General features: G+C 34.2%; 1 protein-coding gene across 1 annotated transcript; it reads right to left on the reverse strand.

Annotated features, from left to right (window-relative positions):
* Nucleotides 1-1,012: 1,012 nt before the first annotated feature.
* On the reverse strand, nt 1,013-2,396 carry LOC136032773 (translocation protein SEC62-like). Its single transcript, XM_065713126.1, has one exon. It carries the CDS (start codon nt 2,246-2,248, stop codon nt 1,136-1,138), a length of 1,113 nt encoding a protein of 370 aa, XP_065569198.1. The 5' UTR covers nt 2,249-2,396; the 3' UTR covers nt 1,013-1,135.
* Between the last annotated feature and the right edge of the window lie 19,503 nt (nt 2,397-21,899).

The raw sequence follows: 21,899 nt of genomic DNA on the forward strand, positions 1-21,899 counted from the left end.
GAGATTACTCGAGAAAAGGAAAAATACAAAGTGAAAAAAATCTTTCTCGATATTGCATTTTAAGAACTGATAATCCTCATGTCGTCCCCAAAGAAAAGGTACCTGTTTTATTTTTGATATGGAAGATTCAACTGGGAATACATCTGGCTTTGGTTAATGACCACATGAAATAAGGCAACCTTTGGTTTTCACTTTCGTGTCCCTTGATTCTTGTGAACTATACTTTCACAGCAATTTCAAAATGATCACTAATTTTCGACAACAACTCCACTAACTGTTGAAATTTTAAGATGTTCATCAGTACAATCGACTATTAACTTTTTGGATAGCTCAAACCCAGAGGACGATGTGTATTGTATTTACACCGAGATATCTCTTACATTCAACAATTTTTTCGGACAGTCTTAACAATGGCATTGGAAGCACCAACAACTTACATACTGTGTTCCAGCTTAGCAACAAATGTAAAAATACCTTGTTGGGTCTTTGACTGGAGAAACCAATTACTCATATAAATAAGGCAACCTTATTTGCATTCGTGTTGCTATTACCCGCAGGCTTCTTGCAATATATCTAGTTTTATATTATGATGTTTGAAAGAAAGATTTTCATCAAGCGAGATGCCTAGAAATAAAATCCATCGGTCCCTAGGTCTATTAAGGGAACCCCTCGATACGTGTATTTCATTTAAACGAGAGCAAATCTTTAAAATTCTTAAGAAAATGTGAAAATATGACTTTCAACATTTTAGGCACGGTAATTAACATGAAACCATTTAAAAAATCTTCTAGAAATTCAACCACCTTTGCATGGACATCAGACTCAATCCTACTGGGTGCCTAGAATGTTGTCATTAGCAAAATTAATAAGTGTATTCGATAAAGACGAGCTCTAGTACTGATTGTTTGTCTTTTTGTACGTCTGTATTTAAAAAAAAAACAAAAAAAAAAAAAAAAAAAACAGAAAAATAAAAAAAGAAAACTAAAAAAAAATATGAATGACATCATACAATTTTATTTGGAATAAGGAGTCTGATCGGAGGTCATTCGACTTCGACTCCCTCTTCTTTGTCAACAATTTCAAAGTCTTTGCCAATATGTGATTTATGACTGCTTCCCTTAGAATCGGTTTCTGATTAGTCTTCATCATTTTTATGACTCTCTTTAATATCTTCCACTGACTTTTTGATTCCTGCATTTTGCTTGGATTCCTTTATATTTGTATCCTCTTCTCCCAGCACTGCAACATCATTCTCGTCTTCTGCATCAGAATTCGTTGCTGTCTTCTTTTTTCTTTTTGACTTGCTCTTACTCCTTCTTTTGCATTCATATGAGTAAAGTGGCCAAAAAGAGGCAAAAAATCCGACGTCTTCAGTTAGATTCGGTAGTAACCAGAAACGATGTTGTCCTAAGCTTACGATCCATATTAAGCAGAACAAAATAAGTCTCAACACGGCTAGTCCAAGAATAAACAATAAAAAACCAGTACCAGCTAAGCTAAAATAGTAAACTCCCTTCCTCAATGTAGGTGGCCAAAGGGGGAAAAGACAAAATCCAACAGTGGCTAAAACTACCAAGGTTCCGGTGACCCAATACCAAAGCGGGATGGGATCGTAGATCCATACGTAGGCATCAGAAGAGTCAAGGAAAATTTGCTCAAGATGCATGTCTAATCGGATCTTCCTCTTCTTTGTTTCGATTTTTCCTCCCACTTCTTTCTTATACCCTTCTTTTGTTTTCCCTTCTCCTTGACTGCTGTCTACGTCTTCACCCTTCTTTTCTTCTTCCTTCACCTTACTTTCGACACTTTTGGATCTCCTTTTCAATTCTTTTTCTTCCTCTTTTCTCTCCTCCTTCTCAACTTTTGTCTCCTCTTTTGGATCATCCTTTCTCTCTTCTTTCCTTTCCTTTTTCGTATGAACGTCAGAGACGGCTATTTTTTTTGCTCTATGAAAAAACTTGTAGCGTAGCATGAGGTCTAGGTAATCAGTAACAGTGGTTCTATTAGGAAAGGTTGGAATTGCTCCCTCTTTTCTCTCGCGAGCCCATTTTGATTCCATGAGAGCATCAACTACTTTCGAGCCAATAAAGTAATCTACTTGATGGTTAAGAAACCTCGTTCGCTTTGTGGGTACATTTTTCTTCATCCACATTGCGATCTCTGTCATTATTTTTGGTGGTTTATCATTAGGATCAAATGGTCCCTCCTCAACACATTTTTTCCTTTTTAGTTTCTTCTTGTCCACCATTTAAAAATTTTGTAACTTTCTGTCGTTTCTTTCCTAATATTCTAATTAAAGTCCGATTTCTAAAAAACAATATCTACTAAGCTTCAACTTTTAGTTGTGTTTTTTAAGCTTTTGAATTGCCGTAGTCCCTTGTTAAAATATATGTAAATATTTTTGCAACTACCAGTTTTTTGCTCTTTACACAATTTAATGTCTTTTTATGTATCTTTTCAAGGACATTTTATTATTAAAGCAAGTCATTAAAGCAATGATGCAATTTGGTAATGATGTTTTTCTAACAGCGATTTCTACTAAGCTTCAAGCTTTTGGTTTTCTTTTTAAGGCTTTTGAGCTGTTGTGATCCCTTGTTAGAATATGAAAAAAACTTCGTTTTCTTAAAGAGTTAAAGAGGCTACGTCCCAAAGTCGAACCTTAAAACGTACAGGAATTAGGAGAGGCAGTAGGGGGGCTGCCACCCCCCAAACCCCCCACTTTTAAAGACTCTTTTGTACAGGTTTTTTGTTGTGGGGGGACTTCATTGTTACTAATTACTAGTTTCGGCGCAATGGTTCTCCTGTCCTCTTGTGTTTAACATTTTTCGAAGTTATTCCATTATTCATTCATTTCAATTTTTTGTTAATTAAATGAGGGCCTTTCCGAAGCCAAGAGCGGGGGGTTAGGGGGGCATCAGCCCCCCTCAACAAAAAACCTGTACAAAAGAGTCTTTAAAAGCGGGGCGTTTGGGAGGCGGCAGCCCCCCTATTGCCTCTCCTAATTCCAGTACGTTTTAAGGTTCGACTTTGGGACGCAGCCTCTTTAACTCTTTAAGAAAACGAAGTTTTTTTCATATTATTTCTGTACGTTTTTCTACAATCCATGGTGGATGTAAATTAATAATAATTTTCCATGTTTATTTTTTCGCTTTCTGTATCAATAAATTCAAACTGACAAAATTATCTAATTTTGATAATTTTAATAGTTTAGCAGCTTAATAAAAAATTTAGCAGCTAGTGGTTTTTACCCACCCGCCTCCGGTTTATGGGACCAGCGCGCTTCCGCTGCGCCAAGCTGCTGTTATGCTTGTTATCAAACAAGTTATTACAATGGAAAATTTCACCAACGGCTTCAATTAGGAAATCAATTTAAATGGTTCTTTTAACTTGCTTCCATCAAGCCTTACCCCCGCTTCTGTATAAATTCTTGTGAACATTCCAGTATGTAATTCTGATCACATGTTTCCATGTTTATTTTCTCCCTTTCTGTATCAATAAATTCAAACTGACAAAATTACCTAATTTTACAAATTTTAAGAGGTTAGCAGCAAGCGGTTTCGATCCACCGACCTCTGGGTTATGGGCCAAGCATGCTTCCACTTCGCCAAGCCACTGTTACTATAAAAAATTTTCAAACAAGTGATGTTATTACAAGAGAAAATTTTACCTTCAATGGGGAAATGGGTTTTTCTAAGCTAGAAAATCGGGGGGTTAATATTTTCCGATGAAACTTTCCAGGAAAATTACTCGGAGAATTTCGCGTCGAATGAGTCTTCGTACACCCAGATCCGATGTCGGCTGTGACCTGTAGGTGCGGCAGAAAAACAAAAAAAGGGTTTCTGTCATTTTTCTTAAATAAAAATTTTACGGATTAAGACAGAATTTTTTGAAGCTTTCAGTCAGTCTCACCATGTCGAGCTGATCATTTTGATGTGCTTGATGTTGAAATTCGTAACTTTTAACAACAAAAAACTTAACATGGGCTCTTATAGGGAAATGGAGTTTTTCTAAGCTAGAAAATCGGGGGGTTAAGATTTTCCTACGGAGCTTTCAAGCAAAATTACTCGGATAATTCCGCGTCGAATGAGTCTTCGTACACTCAGATCCGATGTCGGCTGTGACCTGTAGGCGTGGCAGAAAAAAAAAGAATATGAACATTAAGTGGCTATGCGTGGTTTCTGGAAAACAGGGAAGGAGTTATCGGAATTTCGCAGATAAGCTCCTGGGCCCTAGGGAACCTTAATTTGTGAATTTCAGCCCGATCGGACAATGTTAAAGGGGGGCTTGGGTTGGTGGGTTGAAACTTTCGGCCAGATTTTCCCCATGAAGGAAAAGTCGGAGGGGAATGAAATTTGGCAGGTTTCTTAGTTGGAGCTCGGGCTACGAAATGCATTCCTCCCCATCCCTCTGCGAACCACTGGAACCGAAGATAGCTTAACATTGTCGTGGTTCGCCTCTTTAAAGAGGCACGAGTGTGCCTCCTTGATATAAAGAAATATTTTTTTGCTTTTTACACAATTTAATGTCTTTTCATACTAATTTCTATTCAAACATATCTTTATATATATAAAAATAAGTTGTTTGTTTGTATGTTGACTGACGGCATGTTTGTGTGTCGACTGACGTCATGTTTGTCGACTGACGTCATTATAAGGATTGAGCATTATGCCGTCATGAAGTTGTTTGTCGACTGACGTCATGTTTGTCCACTGACAAAATTAAAGACCGGGAAACAAATGACGACTGGGACACCGGGACACAGGAAATATAAATGAAGACCGGGACACTCAAAGAGAAATTACCGACTGAGAGACCGGGACACAAATAACGACCGGGAAACAGGGAATATAAATGACAACTGGGACACATGGACACAAATACAACAGGGACAGCGGGGGGAACAGGGGGGATATATAAATGACGAACGGGACACAGGGAATGTTCGATTAGCAATCACCATCAACAAAGCTCAAGGGTAGTCATTAGAATAATGAGGTATAGATCTGAATACGGATTGTTTTTCCCATGGACAATTATATGTTGTATGTTCAAGAGTCGGTAAACCTGACAATCTATTTATATGCACAGACAATGGGACAGCGAAGAACGTTGTATATTTGCAAGTTTTACGTAGTTAAAAACATATGTGTATATATATATATATATATATATATGTATATATATATATATATATATATATATATATATATATATATATATATATATATATATATATATATATATATATATATATATATATATATATATATATATATATATATATATATATATATATATATTAGTTACGCGCCATTGTAGTTGTGTCCCTGTGTCCCACCTGTGAATATAGATAGATCTATACATATATATATATGTATATATATATATATATATATATATATATATATATATATATATATATATATATATATATATATATATATATATGTGTGTGTGTTTTTAACTACGTAAAACTTGCGAATATACAACGTTCTTCACTGTCCCATTGTCTGTACATATAAATAGATTGTGATGTGTGATTGCTAATCAAACATCCCCTGTGTCCCCCGTCATTTATATATCCCCCTGTACCCTCCGGCGTCCCCGTTGTAGTTGTGTTCCTGTGTCCCAGTCATCATTTATAGTCGACAAACATGACGTCAGTCGACACACACGTCCCAGTCGTCATTTGTGTAACGGTGTCCCAGTCTGTAATTTCTCTTTGAGTATCCCGGTCCTCATTTATATTACCTGTGTCCTGGTCTGTATATACATTCGTTTTTGAATTGGTATATGATGAAACAAATTTTTTTGTTTTTTTCATTTTTTTCTTTTTAGTTTTTTTTTGGTTTTTACCTATTTTTTAGCTTTTTATTTTTTTTTTTAGTTTTCTTTTTAGTTTTTTTTTAGTTTTATTTTTTTTAAGTTTTCTTTTTCTCCTTTATTTTTCTGTTTTTTCCTTTTTTTAGTTTTTTTTCAGTTTTTAGTTTTTTTATTAGATTTTAGTTGTTTTTTTTTCTTTTTAGATTTTTTTCTGTTTTTACCTTTTGTTTGTTTTTTTAATTTTTTTTTCTTTTTTAGTTTTTTACCTTTTTTTAGTTTTTTTAGTTTTTTAGCTTTTTAGTTTTTTTAGTAGTTTTAGTTTTTTTTAGTTTTTTTTCTTTTTTAGTTGTTTTTGCTTCTTTTGTATTAATGCTAAAGCCAAGGTTCGAACCCGGAACCTCTTAGACCTAGAACCTGGAACATAACGCTTTACCAACTCAACTACTTCGGCTTGAATACATATACCTTTTTTAGTTGTTTTAATTTTTATTTTTTTTAGTTTTCTTTTTCTCCTTTATTTCTCAGTTTTTTCCTTTTTCAGTTTTTAGTTTTTTTTTAGTTTTTTTTTGTTTTTTCATTAGTTTTTAGTTTTTTTCTTTTTAGTTTTTTTGTAGTTTATACCTTTTTTAGTTTTTTTTAGTTTTTTAGTTTTTAAGTTTTTTACCCTTTTTTTTAGTTTTTTAGCTTTTTTAGTTTTTTTAGTATTTTCTTTTTAGTTTTTTTGTAGTTTTTATCTTTTTTATTTTTTTTCTTCTTTTGTATTATTGCTAAGGCCAAGGTTCGAACCTGGAACCTCTTGGACCTAGAACTTGGAAGATAGCGCTTTACCAACTGAGCTACTGTATTTGTATCGGATTGACGACGCTTCTTGACTACTAAGGTCCCTGCGTTGGCCCTGTAGTGCATTCCTGCAGCATGGTTCGATCTCTGGGTCCCGTATTACCACGCTAAGGTCAAACCCACTGCACCAACACAGGTAGTTATATAACTGAGCTACTTCGGCTTGAATACATTCGTTTTTGAATTGGTATGTGATGAAATAATTCAGACGTCATATGCAGACAGTGACGTCACTCGACACACAGACACACAGAAAACTTATTTATATATATACTAGCTGTTGGGGTGGCGCTTCGCGCCACCCCAACACCTAGTTGGTGGGGGCGCTTCGCGCCCCCCCCCAAGCCCCCCCGCGCGCGTAAGTCGTTACGCGCCATATTAGTTACGCCCCATTGTAGTTGTGTCCCTATGTCCCACCTGTGAATATAGATAGATATATATATATATATATATATATATATATATATATATATATATATATATGTTTTTAACTACGTAAAACTTGCGAATATACAACATTCTTTGCTGTCCCATTGTCTGTGCATATAAATAGATTTTCAGGTTTACCGACTCTTGAACATGCAACATATAATGGTCCATGGGAAAAAAATCCGTATTCAGATCTATACCTCATGATTCTAATGATTGCCCTTGAGCTTTGTTGATGGTGATTGTTAATCGACCATTCCCTGAGTCGCCATCGTCATTTATATATCCCCCTGTGCACCCCGGCGTCCCCTTTGTAGTTATGTCCCTGTGTCCCGGTCGTCATTTATAATCCCTGTGTCCCGGTCGTCATTTGTGTCCCGGTGTTCCAGTCTGTGATTTCTCTTTGAGTGTCCCAGGCGTCATTTATATTCCTTGTGTCCCGGTGTCCCGGTCGTCATTTATATCCCCCTGTGCCCCCCGGCGTCCCCATTGTAGTTGTGTCCCTGTGTCCCGGTCGTCATTTATATTCCCTGTGTCCCGGTCGTCATTTGTATCCCGGTGTCCCGGTCTGTATATACATTCGTTTTTTAGTTTTGTTTTTCTCCTTTATTTTTTTCCTTTTTTCTTTTTTTTTCTTTTTTAGTTTATTTAGATTTTTAGATTTTTTAGTTTTTTTATTAGTTTTTAGTTTTTTTGTAGTTTTTACCATTTTTTTAGTTTTTTTAGTTTTTTTTTTACTTATGTCCTGGTCGTCATTATATATATTTATTCATATTTTTTTAGTTTTCTTTTTCTCTTTTATTTTTCAGTTTTTTCCTTTTTTTTAGTTTTTTTCTTTTTTAGTTTTTAGTTTTTTTTAGTTTTTTACCCTTTTTTAGTTTTTTTTTAGTTTTTTTAGTTTTTTAGCTTTTTTATTTTTTTATTAGTTTTTATTTTTTTTGTAGTTTTTGCCTTTTTTTATTTTTTTCAGTTTTTTTTTAGTTATTAGATTTTTACCTTTTTTTAGTTTTTTTTAAGTTTTTCAGCTTTTTTAGTTTTTTTTTCTTTTTAGTTTTTTTTGTAGTTTTTACCTTTTTTAGTTTTTTTCTTCTTTTGTATTAGTGTGAAATAATTCAGACGTCATATGCGGACAAACATGACGTCACCTGATCCACAGATCCACACACAGACAACTTATTTTTATATATATAGATATATATTTAACTACGTAAAACTTGCGAATATACAACATTCTTCGCTGTCCTATTGTCTGTCCATATAAATAGATTGTCAGGTTTACCAACTCTTGAACATGCAACATAATAATTGTCCATGGGAAAACAATTCGTATTCATATCTATACCGCATTTTTCTAACGATTGCCTTTGAGCTTTGTTGATGGTGATTGCTAATCGAACATTCCCTGTGTCCCCGTCGTCATCTATATATCCCCCTGTGCCCCCGGCGTCCCCTTTGGAGTTGTATCCCTGTGTCCAGGTCGTCATTTATATTCCCTGTGTCCCGGTCGTCATTTGTGTCCCGGTATCCCAGTCTGTAATTTCTCTTAGAGTGTCCTGGTCGTCATTTATATAGATATATAGATACAGTTTCATTTCAGTTTTTTTTCTTTTATAGTTTTTTCTTTTCTTATTTTTTTCTTTTTTAGTTTTTCTTTCTTAAGTTTCTTCTTTTTATTGATAATAAACCTCAAAATTTTGGGTATCTGTTTTAAGGTTTTCGAATTACCTTAATCTTTTGTCAAAATATATTGAAACATTTGTGGAATTCCCAGTTTTTTTAGTTTTTTCTTTTTTTTTTAGCTGTTTAGGTTTTTTTTAGTTTTTTTTTCTTTTTAGTTTTTTACCTTTTTATTTTTTTTACATTTTTCCTTTTTAAGTTTTTTTCTTTTTTTAATTTTTTATTTAGTTTTTTTTTAGTTTTTTCTTTTTAGTTTTGTTTTTAGTTTTTTACCATTTTTTTTTTCGAATTACTTTAACCTATTGTCAAAATATTTCGAAATATTTATGCAATTTCCAGTTTTTACATTCTAGTTTGTTTTCTTTTATATATATAGAAGATATAATCTGGCGTAATGGACAGACAACTTATTTTTATATATATAGTCAAAATATATTGAAATATTTGTGCAATTCCCAGTTTGTTTAGTTTTTTCTTTTTTTTAGTTTTTTAGCTTTTTTAGTTTTTTTTAGTTTTTTATCTTTTTTATTTTTTTATGTTTTTTCTTTTTGGGTTTTTTCTTTTTTTTATTTTTTCAATTTTTAATTTTTTTTTAGTTTTTTCTTTTTAGTTTTTTTTTAGTTTTTTACCATTTTTCTTTTTTCGAATTACTTTAATCCAGTTTTTACCTTTTTTAGTTTTTTTTAGTTTTTTAGATGAAAATTTTTTTTAGTTTTTTCCTTTTTTTCTTTTTAGTTTTTTATTGGTTTTTACCTTTATTTTAGCTTATTTTTCAGTTTTTTCCTTTTTTTTAGTTTTTTTTTATTTTTTTATTTTTTTTAGTTTTTTACCTTTTTTTAGTTTTTTTAGTTTTTTTAGTTTTTTAGCTTTTTTACTTTTTTTATTAGTTTTTAGTTTTTTTTGTAGTTTTTGCCTTTTTTTAGTTTTTTCAGTTTTTTTTTTTAGTTTTTTATTGGTTTTTAACTTTATTTTAGCTTGTTTTTCAGTTTTTTCCTTTTTTTTAGTTTTTTTTAGTTTTTAGTTTTTTTAGTTTTTTACCTTTTTTTAGTTTTTTTAGTTTTTTTAGTTTTTTAGCTTTTTTATTTTTTTTATTAGTTTTTAGTTTTTTTTGTAGTTTTTTCCTTTTTTTAGTTTTTTTAGTTTTTTCCTTTTTTTTAGTTTTTTTTTATTTTTTATTTTTTTTAGTTTTTTACCTTTTTTTAGTTTTTTTAGTTTTTTTAGTTTTTTAGCTTTTTTTCTTTTTTTATTAGTTTTTAGTTTTTTTTGTAGTTTTTGCCTTTTTTTAGTTTTTTCAGTTTTTTTTTAGTTTTTTATTGGTTTTTACCTTTATTTTAGCTTATTTTTCAGTTTTTTCCTTTTTTTTTAGTTTTTTTTAGTTTTTAGTTTTTTTAGTTTTTTACCTTTTTTTTTAGTTTTTTTAGTTTTTTTAGTTTTTTAGCTTTTTTATTTTTTTATTAGTTTTTAGTTTTTTTGTAGTTTTTGCCTTTTTTAGTTTTTTTAGTTTTTTAGCTTTTTTATTAGTTTTTAGTTTTTTTTGTAGTTTTTGCCTTTTTTTAGTTTTTTTAGTTTTTTAGCTTTTTTATTTTTTTATTAGTTTTTAGTTTTTTTTTGTAGTTTTTGCCTTTTTTTAGTTTTTTCAGTTTTGACGTCACCTGATCCAGTTTTTTCAGGTGACGTCACCTGATCCATCCACAGATCCACAGACAACTTATACGCACCATTGTAGTTGTGTCCCTGTGTCCCACCTGTGAATATAGATTGATATCGTAATTTCTCTTTGAGGTTCCCGGTCGTCATTTATATTCCCTGTGTCCCGGTCGTCATTTGTGTCCCGGTATGTAATTTCGTCAGTCAACAAACAACTTCATGAAGTATACAGCTCAATCCTTATAGTGACGTCAGTCGACAAACATGACGACAGTCGACTCACAAACATGACGTCACTCGACACACACACACACACACAGAGACAACTTATTTTTATATATATAGATAGATAGATAGATTTTTAAAGTTACCAGTTTTTTACTCTTTAAGAAATTCAATCTCTTTTAATACTGTTGTCTTTTCAAAGATATTTGATTATTCAAGCAAGCCGATTAACAGACAAAGTGTAACAGACATAACAGACAGACAACTTATTTATATATATATAGAAGATAGATTTTTCAAGTTACCAGTTTTTTATTCTTTAAGAAATTCAATCTCTTTTTATACTTTTGTCTTTTCAAAGATATTTGATTATTCAAGCAAGCTGATTAACAGACATAGTGTAACAGACATAACAGACAGACAACTTATTTTTATATATATAGATGGATAGATTTTTCAAGTTACCAGTTTTTTACTCTTTAAGAAATTCAATCTCTTTTAATACTGTTGTCTTTTCAAAGATATTTGATTATTCAAGCAAGCCGATTAACAGACAAAGTGCAACACACATAACCCACAGACAACTTATTTATATATATACTAGCTGTTGGGCTGGCGCTTCGCGCCACCCCAACAACTAGTTGGTGGGGCGCTTCGCGCCCCCCCAAGCCTCCCCGCGCGCGTAAGTCGTTACGCGCCATATTAGTTACGCGCCATTGTAGCTGTGTCCCTGTGTCCCACCTGTGAATAGAGATAGATATAAATATATTTTTTTAACTACGTAAAACATGCGAATATACAACATTCTTCGCTGTCCCATTGTCTACCCCAACACCTAGTTGGTGGGGCGCTTCGCCCCCCCCCCAAGCCCCCCCGCGCGCGTAAGTCGTTACGCGCCATATTAGTTACGCGCCATTGTAGCTGTGTCCCTGTGTCCCACCTGTGAATAGAGATAGATATAAATATATTTTTTTAACTACGTAAAACATGCGAATATACAACATTCTTCGCTGTCCCATTGTCTTTGCATGTAAATAGCATTTATATTCCCTGTGTCCCGGTCGTCATTTGTGTCCTGGTGTCCCAGTTTGTATTTTCTCTTTGAGTGTCCCGGTCGTCATTTATATTCCCTGTGTCCCAGTGTCCCGGTCGTCATTTCTGTCCCGGTGTCCCGGTCTGTAATTTCTATTCAAACAATCCCTGTGTCTCAGTCGTCAATTATATATCCCGCCTGTGCCCCCGGCGTCCCCGTTATAGTTGTGTCCCTGCGTCCCAGTTGTCATTTATGTTCCCGGTCGTGATTTGTGTCCGGGTGTCCCAGTCTGTAATTTTTCTTTGAGGTTCCTGGTCGTCATTTATATTCCCTCTGTGTCGGTCTTTGATATGTTTTGACTCTCGCTTTCCAGGCGGATTTTCATCTAACTGCGCGGTTTTGCGTTCTTTAGCCACAAGCCTGTTTTCTTGTTGTTCTTGAAATTCCTCGGCACACTTTTTTTTCTTACTTTCTCTATCAGCTGCAAGCCTGTTTTCTTGCTGTTCTTGTGATTCCTCATTACGCTTCCTTTTCTTACTTTCTCTATCAGCAGCAAGTTTTTTGGCATAGACTTTTTGAGTAGCTTCCTCGGCTGTTGCCATTGTAGGTTCTTCAGTCATTTTACAATTAAACACTTTTCCGTGAACGCATGTCTTAAATACCATTAATGACGTCACCGTCAAAGCAAAAATGACGACAACTAATTTCATGACGTCAGCCGACACAGAAACATGACGTCACCTGATCCACAGATCCACAGACAACTTATTTTTATATATATAGAAGATATATATATATATATATATATATATATATATATATATATATATATATATATCTATATATATATATATATATATATATATATATATATATATATATATATATATAAATAAGTTGTCTGTCTGTGGATGGATGGATGGATGTGTCAGGTGACGTCACCTGAAAAAACTGGATTAGGTGACGTCAAAACTGCCGGGACACAGGGAGTATAAATGACGACCAGGACACAAGTAAAAAAAAAATTAACAAAACTAAAAAGAAGGTAAAAACTACAAAAAAACTAAAAAGAAAAAAAAACTAAAAACTAATAAAAAAACTAAAAAATCTAAAAATCTAAATAAACTAAAAAAGAAAAAAAAAGGAAAAAAATAAAGGAGAAAAACAAAACTAAAAAACGAATGTATATACAGACCGGTACACCGGGATACAAATGACGACCGGGACACAGGGAATATAAATAACGACCGGGACACAGGGACACAACTACAACGGGGACACCGGGGGAAACAGGGGGATATAAATGACGACCGGGACAAAAAAAATAAAGAAAAAAAAACTAAAAACTAATAAAAAAAACTAAAAAATCTAAAAATCTAAATAAGCTAAAAAAGAAAAAAAAAGGAAAAAAATAAAGGAGAAAAACAAAACTAAAAAACGAATGTATATACAGACCGGGACACCGGGATACAAATGATGACCGGGACCCGGGACACAGGGAATATAAATGACGACCGGGACACAGGGACACAACTACAACGGGGACACCGGGGGAAACAGGGGGATAACCTGACAATCTATTTATATGCAAAGACAATGGGACAGCAAAGAATGTTGTATATTCGCAAGTTTTACGTAGTTAAAACCATATATATATATATATATCTATATTCACAGGTGGGACATAGGGACACAACTACAATGGCGCGTAACTATTATGGCGCGTAACGACTTACGCGCGCGGGGGGGCTTGGGGGGGGGGCGCGAAGCGCCCCCACCAACTAGGTGTTGGGGTGGCGCGAAGCGCCACCCCAACAGCTAGTATATATATATATATATATATATTGATATATTTTTCAAGTTACCGGTTTTTTACTCTTTAAGAAATTCATTCTCTTTTCATACTGTTTTCTTTTCAAAGATATTTGATTATTCAAGCAAGCCGATTAACAGACAAAGTGTAACAGAAATAACAGGCAGACAACTAATTTTTATATATATAGATAGATAGATTTTTCAAGTTGCCAGTTTTTTACTCTTTAAGAAATTCAATCTCTTTTAATACTGTTGTCTTTTCAAAGTGAAACCAGACTTGCTACTAAAAGAGAAAGTAAAAAAAGAAGGCGTGTCGAGGATCTACCAGAGCAACATGAAACCAGAATTGCTGCTAAAAGAGAAAGTGAAAAAAGGAGGCATGCCGAGGAACTACCAGAGCAACATGAAACCAGACTTGCTGCTAAAAGAGAAAGTGAAAAAAGAAGGCGTGCCGAGGAGTCACAAGAACAGCAAGAAATCAGGCTTGCTGCTGATAGAGAAAGTAAGAAAAGAAAGCGTGCCGAGGAATCAGAGCAACCTGAAAGTTATCGCCTGGCATTCAGCTACAGCCCAGTCGATGATTATAGCTTGAGAGGATGTGTTGAAATTGGGACTATGTCTAAAATTGGTCCCTATTGCAAGGCCTTGAAATTCAATGGTGAAACAATGGGAATGTGTTGCGCCTAAGGAAAAGTTAAACTTCCTCTATTGGCTGAACCACCAGAGCCATTGAAGACTTTCCTTACTGGAACTACGTCAGAATCTAAGCGTTTTTTATCACAAATCAGAAAATATAGCTCATGTTTCCAAATGACGTCATTTGGAGCCCAAATCGAAAATCCAGATCAATTTATGTCTACTTTCAAAGTTTTGTTAGTTTTTTTTTCTTTTTAGTTTTTTGTAGTTTATACCTTTTTTTAGTTTTTTTTAGTTTTTTTTTAGTTTTTTAAGCTGTTAGTTTTTTACCCTTTTTTTGTTTTTTTTAGTTTTTTAGCTTTTTTAGTTTTTTTAGTATTTTCTTTTTATTTTTTTTTGTAATTTTTATCTTTTTTAGTTTTTTTTCTTCTTTTGTATTAATGCTAAGGCCAAGGGTCGAACCTGGAACCTCTTGGACCTAGAACCTGGAACATAGCGCTTTACCAACTGAGCTACTGTATTTGTATCGGATTAACGACGCTTCTTGACTCCCTGCGTCGGCCCTGTAGTGCATTCCTGCAGCATGGGTCGATCTCTGGGTCCCGTATTACCACGCTAAGGTCAGACCCACTGTGCCAACACAGGTAGTTATATAACTGAGTTACTTCGGCTTGAATACATTCGTTTTTGAATTGGTATGTGATGAAACAATTCAGACGTCATATGCGGACAGTGACGTCACTCGACACGCAGACACACAGACAACTTATTTATATATATATATAAATATACTAGCTGTTGGGGTGGCGCTTCGCGCCACCCCAACACCTAGTTGGTGTTGGGCCACCTAGTTGGACCACCATCGAAGTAGATAACCAGTGGGTTTACGGCCAACCTACCATCTTCAAAGATACCACGATAGGAAGACTCTACACCGTTCACCCCAATCAACATGAATGCTTCTTTCTACGCCTGCTTTTGGTGAATGTACCCGGTCCGACATCCTTTGAGTATTTGAGAACTGTAAACGGTACTATACATAACACTTACCGTAGTGCATGCCAAGCTCTGAATTTATTGGAGAATGACCAACACTGGGATAACTGCATCAATGACGCGTGCGAAACGTCAACCCCAAGTCAAATTCGTACACTTGCTCTCCATCAGCTCCTACAGAGTTATGGGAAAAATATAAGTCCAAAATGTCCGAAGATATACTCCATCGAAAACAGTTAGAGACGTCAGAAATGACTTTTGATTTTACATCAGAAATTTATAACGACACTTTAGTTATTATAGAAGATTTGTGCGTACGTATGGCAAACAAACCTCTTCAGGATTTGGGAATGCCGTATCGCTGCTGTTTCGACATGTGTAGAATTGGATCGTGAACAAAGTTACAGTACGAGTGATCTATTGTCGTATGTACAAAATAACATTTACAAGTTAACGTCGGAACAAAAAGACATTTATGATACGATAGACTCAATTTCAGGACGTAAACAACTACCTGTGATTTCTGTAGTTTAGTGACGTCCAAAAATGAATTGATTGAAAAAGTATTTCCGAATATTCTAAAAAATTATAAAAATAATAAATGGCTTTTAGTTATTATAGAAAATTTGTGCGTACGTATGGCAAACAAACCTCTTCAGGATTTGGGAATGCCTTCACCTAACCGTATCGCTGCTGTTTCGACATGTGTAGAATTGGATCGTGAACAAAGTTACAGTACGAGTGATCTATTGTCGTATGTACAAAATAACATTTACAAGTTAACGTCGGAACAAAAAGACATTTATGATACGATAGACTCAATTTCAGGACGTATACAACTACCTGCTGATTTCTGTAGTTTAGTGACGTCCAAAAATGAATTGATTGAAAAAGTATTTCCGAATATTCTAAGAAATTATAAAAATAATAAATGGCTAAGTGAAAGAGCGATTCTCGCACCCAAAAATATAGACGTCCACGAAATCAACAATATTGTTTTGACCAAGATTCGAGACCAGGCAGTCCTTTGCAAGTCAGTCGACACAGTTTTGGAACCAAATGAAGCGGTTAATTATCCATCTGAATTTTTAAATTCCATATATCTTTCAGGGTTTCCGCCACACGTGCTACAACTAAAAATAGGCGACCCACCAAAGCTTTGCAATGGCACGCGACTTGCCGTAAAAAAACCAATGGAAAGCCTAATAAAGGCGACAATCTTGACAGGGCATTTTGAGGGTAAGGCTGTTCTTATTCCTCACATTCCCATGATTCCAACGGATCTGCCTTTTCAATTTAAAAGATTGCAATTCCCAATACGATTAGCATTTGCAATCACCATTAACAAAGCTCAAGGTCAATCATTAGAAAAATGTGGTATAGATCTTAATACAGATTGTTTTTCCCATGGACAATTGTACGTTGCATGTTCGAGGGTCGGTAAACCTGACAATCTATTTATATGCAGCGACAATTGGACAGCGAAGAATGTTGTATATTCGCAAGTTTTACGCAGTTAATTTGTATTGTATCCATCTATCTATCTATCTATATAAAAACGAGTTGTGTGTATGCATGTTTGTTTGTTTGTAAAAAGAGCGTTTGCATATGACGTCATTATTAGTGCATACGGCTTTGTATATGCACAGACAATGGGAAAGCCAAGAATGTTGTATATTCGCAATTTTTACGTAGTTTAACTCCTGCAGACGAAATGAATGCTTGCCTGAAAAATTCTAATTTATGGGCACACGTAAAAATATTAAAATTAACTACAAATATGCGTGTCCGATTGCAAAACGATGATTCTGGTCAAACATTTTCAGATCAATTGCTGGCAATTGGAAACGGAAAGCTTCCAGTAGTGGGAAAGCCAAAAATGTTGTATATTCGCAATTTTTACGTAGTTTGAAACACATATATAAATCTATCTATATTCACAGGTGGGACACAGGGACACAACTACAATGGCGCGTAACTAATATGGCGCGTAACGACTTACGCGCGTGGGGGGGGCTTGGGGGGTGCGCGAAGCGCCCCCACCAATTAGGTGTTGGGTTGGCGCGAAGCGCCACCCCAACAGCTAGTAAGGAATATAAATGACGACCGGGACACAAGGAATGTTCGATTAGCAATCACCATCAACAAAGCACTGGGACACAAATGACGACCGGGACACAGGGAGTATAAATGACGACCAGGGCATAAGTAAAAAAAAATTAAAAACTGAAAAAAGGTAAAAACTACAAAAAAACTAAAAAGAAAAAAAAAACTAAAAAAGCTAAAAAGCTAAAAAAAAATAAAAAATAAAAAAGAGAATAAAATGAAAAAGGAAAAAAAAGAAATATAAAGGAGAAAAACAAAACTAAAAAAAAAAAACTAAAAAAAGGTAAAAAACTAAAACCTAAGAAAAGACCAGTTCAAAAACGAATGTATATACAAACCGGGACACAAATGACGACCGGGATACTGGGACATGACGACCGGGACACAGGGACACAACTACAACAGGGACGCCGGGGGCTCAGGGGGATATATAAATGACGATGGCGACACAGGGAATCGTCGATTAGCAATCACCATCAACAAAGCTCAAGGGTAATCATTAGAATCATGAGGTCTAGATCTGAATACGGATTGTTTTCCCATGGACCATTATATGTTGCATGTTCAAGAGTCGTTAAACCTGACATTCTATTTATATGCACAGACAATGGGACAGCAAAGAATGTTGTATATTCGCAAGTTTTACGTAGTTAAAAACATATATATATATATATATATATATATATATATATATATATATATATATATATATATATATATATATATATATATATATATATATATATATATATATATATATATATATATTTATATATATATATATATATATATATATATATATATATATATATATATATATATATATATATATATATATATATTTATATATATATATATATATATATATATATATATATATATATATATATATATATATATATATATATATTCACAGGTGGGACATAGGGACACAACTACAATGGCGCGTAACTAATATGGCGCGTAACGACTTACGCGCGCGGGGGGGCTTGGGGGGAGGCAAAGCGCCCCCACCAACTAGGTGTTGGGGTGGCGCGAGGCACCATCCCAACAGCTAGTATATATATATATATATATATATATATATATATATATATATATATATATATATATATATATATATATTCACAGGTGGGACACAGGGACGCAACTACAATGGCGCGTAACTAATATGGCGCGAAAAAAGCTAAAAAAAACCTTAAAAAGAAAAAACTTAAAAAAAAGGAAAAAAAAGGTAAAAAACTAAAAAGAAAAAATAGCTAAAAAAAATATAAAGAAGCTGCAAAACTAAAAAAAGAAAAACTAAAAAGAAAAACTAAAAAAGAAACTATATCTATATATATAAAAACAAGTTGTATGCATGCATGTTTGTTTGTTTGTAGGTTTGCATATGACGTCATTATAAGTATATAAAACTTTGTATATAACGTCATTATAAGATGACACTACAGACCAGGACACCGGGAATATAAATGACGACCGGGACACTCAAAGAGAAATTACAGACCGGGACACCGGGACACAAATGACGACCGGGACACCGGGACACAGGGAATATAAATGACGACCGGGACACTCAAAGAGAAATTACAGACTGAGACACCGGGACACAAATGACAACCGGGACACAGGGAATGTAAATGACGACCGGGACATAGGGACACAACTACAACGGGGACGCCGGGGGGCATAGGGGGATATATAAATGACGACAGGGACACAGGGAATGTTCAATTAGCAATCACCATCAACAAAGTTCAAGGGCAATCATTAGAATAATGAGGTATAGATCTGAATATGGATTGTTTTCCAATGGACAATTATAATGTTGCATGTTCAAGAGTTGATAAACCTGACAATCTATTTGTATGCACAGACGATGGGAGAGCGACGAATTTTGTATATCTGCAAGTTTTACGTAGTTAAAACACATATTTATCTATCTATATTCACAAGTGGGACACAGGGACACAACTACAATGGCGCGTAACTAATATGGCACGTAACGACTTATGCGCGGGGGGGGGAGGCTTAGGGGGAGCGCGAAGCGACCCCACCAACTAGGTGTTGGGGTTGTGCGAAGCGCCACCCCAATAGCTAGTTTGATAATAACCGAAATTTTGATCTATAAAAACAATATCTAGGAACTTGTCTCTCTTCTAAGATATTAAATTTAGATAAAAAGTGGTGATAATTATACCACCCCAACAGCTAGTTTGATAATAACCGCAAGTTTGATCTATAAAAACAATATCTAGGAACTTGTCTCTCTTCTAAGATATTAAATTTAGATAAAACTGGTGATAATTATACCACCCCAACAGCTAGTTTGATAATAACCGCAAGTTTGATCTATAAGAACAATATCTAGGAACTTGTCTCTCTTCTAAGATATTAAATTTAGATAAAACTGGTAATAATTATACGGAAATTGAGTCACCCTTGAACTGTTTTCTGGGAGAACTCTAAATTTAGCTTGTGATGTACTGTCCAGTGGTGATACACCAAAAGCGTGATTGAATTTGTCAAGGCTTAGAGGCTTGTCCCTCCTGTGTGTTGAAAGAAAACGGATTCATAATCGAAGCTTAGTTCATTTAAATCTTATATTTATTGAGTGTAAGAGTACATTTTTCTGTATTCAGTCATCTAATTAGGCTCATAAAGTATGAGAGACATGTCAAAATTTTGAGTGACCACAACATATTTCAATTAGTGCTAATTGAAATAGAAAAGACAACCCCCTAGTAAGGGCGAGAAGATTTTCAGATCATTAGAAAGGTGTATAACCCAAAACGTTGATAAAAGTGGAAAAGGGGCTTCTTAATAAATAATGACTTTAAAAGCTATGAAATATACACAATAGTACACAAAAATACATATATATTTCATATGGAAAGTCAGCATGGCCAAAAAATTATTTAAACCTAATCATGCTTGCAAAATTTTGACTGATCTATAGAGCTTGTCTCCTTCCTTGTGCAAGTATATATCTGTCGTTTTATCTAGTTTGAATTGTTTTCAGAATCGATGATGATAAGCTGTGTAGAAACTAAAAACCCAAAATTACAAGAATGTCTGAAAAATAAAACACACCTAGTCACATCGAACGAAATTTTCACTATCGTCCCATTGACACTTTATTCTATTTAGACACATTGATTGTCAGACACCAACAAAGTTCCAGCAGGTTTTTTTTTACTTAAAAGAGACAAACAAGCACATTGAATGCTTAACTTTATGATATTCTAGTCTTACACCAGCTAATTAGAGCAAAATCATTTGTGACAGCACTGTAAGGACATTTTTTTTTTATTAAAGTAAGTCCAATTTCTAACAATGATTTCTACTAAGCTTGTAACTTTTTGGTTTTCCTTTTTAAGGTTTTTGAATTGTTGTAATTCCTTGTCAAAATAGAGAATCATCATTTGGGATTGTTTCAAATTTTGCTTTTTGGATCATTTAGAATCATCCTTTGGTAGTACTTGTAAATTTTCGGTTTTTGGGCCTTACAACTGACATTATGTAGCTGGTTGCGTTCAAACCTGCAAGCTTTATCACGTAGCAAGTTGATTTTATCTAACAAAAAAAACAACTAGTTTTTGAAATTTTTAGGTATTTTTCCAGTTTTGAATTAAAATATTAAAAGTAATGCTCAGGCATTGTAAATATTTTTTGCAGTTAACATAACAACTTTGGGTATTCTGAACTGAACTTAAACATTTTTTTTATCTCTTAAACAGATGGTAATGATGCAATCTGGTATCAGTTGATGGTGATTGCAAACGCTAATCGAATTAGGAATTGCAATCTTTTAATTAAAAGGCAGATCAATTAGAATCATGGGAATGCAAGGAATAAGAACATCCTCGCCCTCAAAAGGCCCTGTCAAGATTGTTGCCTCTATTATGTATTCCCTTGTTTTTTTTACGGCAAGTCGCGTGCCATTGCAAAGCTTTGGTGGGTTAATATTTCGTAAGAGTATTATTGGTACGCCTATTTTTAGTTGTATCACGTGTGGTGGAAACCCTGGGAGATCCAGGGAATTTAAAAATTCAGATGGATAATTAACAGCTTCATTTGGTTCCAGAACTGTGTCGACTGACCTGTAAATGACTCAAAATAATATTGTTGATTTCGTGGACGTCTTTATTCTTGGCTGCCAGAATCGCTCATTTGCTTAGCCATTTATGATTTTTATAATTGGTTAGAATATTTGGAAATACCTTTTCAACCAATTCACTTTTGGACGTCACTAAATTACAGAATTGTGCAAATAAAACCAATTCTATTCGATCTTACAGGGAAGAGCAACTTTTGTGGAAGTTGCTGATCCAAAGAGTTTCGAACTGTCTGTATTTAGTTCTTCGCTGTTCTTAACCACCTCAGGGGTGTTGTTTCTGGAGAGTTTAAATAGAATTGGATCTAGTTTGGTTCCTTCATTGGGGAACAAAAGGAACACCTTCCTTGGGCCACTTCTTTCTTTAAATACAGTGACAGCTTAAGTTGTATTAGATAGAAATTTATAGATCTTCCGGGAAACATTACTACTACTGCTAACAGCTAGCCTCAGCAGCAAGCTACCTGTGGTCATTATTTTCACCGGGAAGCATAATTGTCTATCTAATATATAGACAGCCTTGTCATCAGGTAACAATGATAATTTTTTATCAAA

The sequence above is a fragment of the Artemia franciscana genome, chromosome 11, assembly GCF_032884065.1.
Source record: "Artemia franciscana chromosome 11, ASM3288406v1, whole genome shotgun sequence".
Classification (NCBI taxonomy): Eukaryota; Metazoa; Arthropoda; class Branchiopoda; order Anostraca; family Artemiidae; genus Artemia; species Artemia franciscana.

What these genes read in the sequence shown, in the direction of transcription:
- LOC136032773 (XM_065713126.1), bottom strand. Translation starts at nt 2,248, where the DNA reads ATGGTGGACAAGAAGAAACTAAAAAGGAAAAAATGTGTTGAGGAGGGA.